General features: G+C 46.9%; 1 protein-coding gene across 1 annotated transcript; it reads left to right on the top strand.

The window, feature by feature from the left end:
- The first annotated feature begins 612 nt into the window (after positions 1–612).
- Positions 613–1,353, top strand: LOC145983597 (histone-lysine N-methyltransferase SETMAR-like). Its single transcript, XM_083116660.1, has one exon. It carries the CDS (start codon positions 613–615, stop codon positions 1,351–1,353), a length of 741 nt encoding a protein of 246 aa, XP_082972786.1.
- Positions 1,354–4,145: the final 2,792 nt, after the last annotated feature.

Below are 4,145 nucleotides of genomic sequence, written 5' to 3'. Positions count from 1 at the left end.
CCTTCTTCAGGTCGGTTTATCGGCTTCACAGTTGCCCACAAAGCTTCATCGATGGCAAGGATTAGGTTTACATAGATAGGATAAAATATTAGGATTCCATCACAACTAACCTGTTCTTTTTTAAAAAAACACTATGTAAGATTTCCCTACTCTTAAAATCAATTAAAACCCCTCCGTTACAACTTATTAAAAAAGAATCCCTCCGGCCATTTGCCGATCACATGTTGACAGTGACGTAAGTCAAAATAAGTTATTTTTTATTTTATTTATAGTACATAAAGTGATTAAGTCGCACGTAACCTGAAAAATGAACATCAACAGTGTGATAGCATGGCCTGCAGGGTTGCCAGGTCCAGAAAGAAAAAGTAGACAGTTTCACACACGAAAAAATCATGTTGTTCCCTCGCCAGGCTGTTGCTGAAGGTGAGGGGTGGTTGTGGGGGGACATTACTGGGTGGCCTTGTTCAGGCCTGGGAGTGTGGTTGCACTCATGGCTGATATGTATGCGGGGCAGTCAAATGAAAACCGAACACCCACCATAAAACACATTCCTCACAAAAGTTGGCAACACTGTTGTTACGTATCGATACTGCCATCTGTAGGGTAGGAGAAATGCATAGTGAAAAGTGTGTTCATCCAGTATTGGAAATGGAGGCAAGCAAAGAAGAGCAGAGAGGTGTGGTTCGTTTCTTGGTGGCTGAGGGTGCTGGAACACCCAAAATTCATCGTCACATGTCTGCAGTGTATGGCAAACACTGCATGTCCCTGACAAGTGTGCACGAGTGGCAGAAGAGATTCTGCGAAGGACGCACATCACTGCAAGACAATCCATGCCCGGGACAGGCCCATCGAGCCATTACGCCTGATGTGATTGCGAGGATCGATGATCTGATCCGGGAAGACCGACGAATCACAGAGGAAGAAATTTGTGTTCTGGTTTGCATTAGTCATGGCTCTGTGCATGCCATTATCAAAGATCACCTGAAGTTCCGAAAACTTTGCACGCAGTGGGTTCCGCATCAACTGACGGAGGGACAAAAGATTGACAGTATGACTTCATGTCTGAGTCATTTGCAGCGGTACCACGAGGAAGAGTATGCGTTTCTGTCACATATCGTCACAGGGGACGAAACGTGGTGCCACCATTTTGAGCCCGAGAGCAAACAGCAAAGCCAACAATGGAAACACGTCGATTCTCCCCCACCAAAGAAATCCAAGGCTGACCATACGAGTTCCAGTAAGGTCATGCTGAGCTTCTTCTTTGACTGCAAGGGCCCTCTGCTTGTCGACTTCCTAGAGCGTGGAGCCACAATCAATGCACAGAGCTATGCAGACACGTTGCAGAAACTGTGATGCAGCCATTCGTGCAAGATTGCTCGGGATAGTGAGTCAAGGGTCACAGTATTGAACCTTGGCACCAGTCACAATTCGGTCAGCAAAAACCATTTGGACAAGAAAGATCATTTGTCTACCAGGTATGAACAAGCGTGAATAACCTAAATTCAATCTTCCATATCTCCTTTCTCTTAGTCGGAGCAGGTTCAACTCACAAGTAGAATTAAGCTCTACCTAAATGTGTTATTGAAGCATCCCTGTGACCTCAGATCCCTGGTAAAGAGGGATTACAACAATACATACATATATATATATATATATATATATATATATATATATATATATATATATAAACACAGGAATAGGATCAGAAAAGGTGCCAGAAGGGCGGATAAACACTAATGATGGAGGAGACAGTAAACACTTACCACACGAAGATAAATTATTCTATATTTCGCGATCTATGTCGCATTTTCAAGTTGAAGAAGAAAGACCGGCGTTACTAAGAGAAGAGGCACAGAATACTGACCGTAGCATCTCTACGATCAGTGTTGCCAGAAACAGTTGACTGCCTCTACTCACAGTGTCGTCGATCTTTTATCTACCTTCTTGAAAATGCGACTCAGATCGCGAAATATTGAATTATTTCTATTCGTGTGGTAAGTGTTTACTGTCTCCTTCATTATTTGTATTTATCCGCCCTTCTGGCACCATTTCTAACCCTATTCCTGTGTATATATATATATATATATATATATATATAAAATATGGATAAAAGCAAGGAGGGTCAAAAGGGCTAAGTAAAAATCAAAGAAGGTAAAAGGAAACACTCACTGGACAGTAGAAAATTTGAAAATTTTCGCTAACTCCGTAGCATCATCAGTGTGAGGAGAGACAGAACTGGAAGTTGGGGCCCTGCAGAGTTGCCAGGTCCCCATCGAAGAAGCAGTGTGTAGAACAAAGAAAACACTGTTTCGTCACCAGGCTCGTCGGAAACTGTGAGTGTGCAGGATGGGTCGGGAGGTATGGAGGGATGAGGTGTGTTGGGAGGGTGGGATGAGGTGGGTTAAGGTAGGGACGTTACTGGTTGGCCTTGTTCAGTCCAGGTGGAGTGGTTGCACTCATGGCCGATATATAGGCGGTTGGTGTGGACGCCGACAGTGAAGTCCAGGTTGTGGGTGAAGGAGCGGTGGTTATTGATGCGGAGGTTGAGGGCAGTAGATGTTTCCCCCAGGTAAAAATCATCACAGATGTTGCAGGTGAGGATGTAGATTAGGTTTGAGGCATGGCAGGTCCCCTTGGGATGGAGGGTAATTTTGCCAGTGGCCGTGTGCACCTGGAGGGTGTGAGAGGTAATGAGGATGGGGCAGGTCTTGCACCTGGGGCGGTTGCATTTATGGGCAGGGGGGTGTTGGTTGTGTGGTGAAGGAGTGTTGTGGACCAGGATGTTTTGAAGGTTGGGGGGGGGGGCATTTGAAAACCACTCTGGGCTTGTCGGGAAATATGTTTTTCGTTTCAGGATCAGTGTGGAGAATTGGATTGGGAGAAGAGAGTGTAGTGTGTGCCTGATTTTGTTGAGGTGGGGATGATATTGGGTGATGAGTGCAGGTGGGTTGGTGGCAGCAGGTTTCTTGGTGGTAGTGGTGTGTGAGGCAGCTCGCGATATTTGCTTGGTGACCAGGATGGAGGGATATCCACGGTTGACCAGGGCCTGGTGTAGGCGGAGGTTATAATTCTGGCAGGAGGTGGGTGAAATTTTCAGGTGCTGTCCCCTGAGGGCCAGAGAGAATGGAATGGCTTTTTTGGTGTGGAAAGGCTGGGAGCTGGAGAAGTGTGGTTGGTGGGTTTTATGTGGATAGAGATAGTCAGATGTCCTCCCTCGATGTACACTTCCACATCCAGGAAGGTGATCTGGTTGGAGGAGTGCATCCAGGTGAAATTTATGGAACTGAAGTGGTCCAGGAAAGCTGATAAGAATGGTTCTCCATGTGTCCAGAGCATGAAGATGTCGTCGATGAAGCGGAGCCAGACAAGGGGTTGGGTAGCCAAGAACTCTTGCTCAAGTTTGCCCATGAAGAGGTTTGCATAGGATGGGGCCATTCTGGTACCCATGGCTGTACCTCGGATCTGTAGGAAATGTTGGTTTTCAAAGGTGAAATTGTTACAAGTGAGGACAAGGTGGGCTAGGTGGGTCAAGAAGTTGGTGCTGGGGTTGTGAGGTTTGGGTCTGCTATTGAGGTAGAATTCTATGGAGCGGAGGTCATGGGAGTGGGGTTTGTTGGTGTAGAGGGAAGTGACATCGATGGTGGCAAGGATGGTATTTGGGGGCAATGGTGGAAGGGTGCTGATTTTCTGGAGGAAGTGGTTGGTATCACAGAGGTAGGAGGGCAGAGCTTTCACAAGAGGCTGGAGATGGGAGTCAACAAAGGCTGAGATTCTTTCTGTGGGTGATAGCTGGACACAATGGGTCTACCAGGGTTGCCAGGTTTGTGAATTTTGGGCAATAGATAGGTGGGGGTGTGGGGATTGTCAGGTATTAACATGGCCGTGGTATGAGCTGTCAGGCCTTCAGGGGGGCCGCGGGTGTGGATGAAGTCCTGGATTTTGTTGAGGTGTTCAGCGGATAGGTCAACTGTGGTGGGTTTGTAGGTGGAGGGGTCAGCCAACTGGCGGTTGGCTTCTGCCAGGTAGTCTTGAGAGTTCAAGACCACCGTGGTGGACCCCTTGTCAGCTGGGAGGATTTTGATGTTGTGGTTGTTGCGGAGGTCTCTGAGAGCTGTATGTTACTTTTTACCTAACGACTAATCAAC

This window comes from Lepisma saccharinum, chromosome 2, assembly GCF_977018435.1.
Source record: "Lepisma saccharinum chromosome 2, izLepSacc3.1, whole genome shotgun sequence".
Taxonomy (NCBI): domain Eukaryota; kingdom Metazoa; phylum Arthropoda; class Insecta; order Zygentoma; family Lepismatidae; genus Lepisma; species Lepisma saccharinum.
The sequence above is the reverse complement of the archived record's forward strand: the minus strand, read 5'-3'. Positions and strand labels throughout refer to the sequence as shown.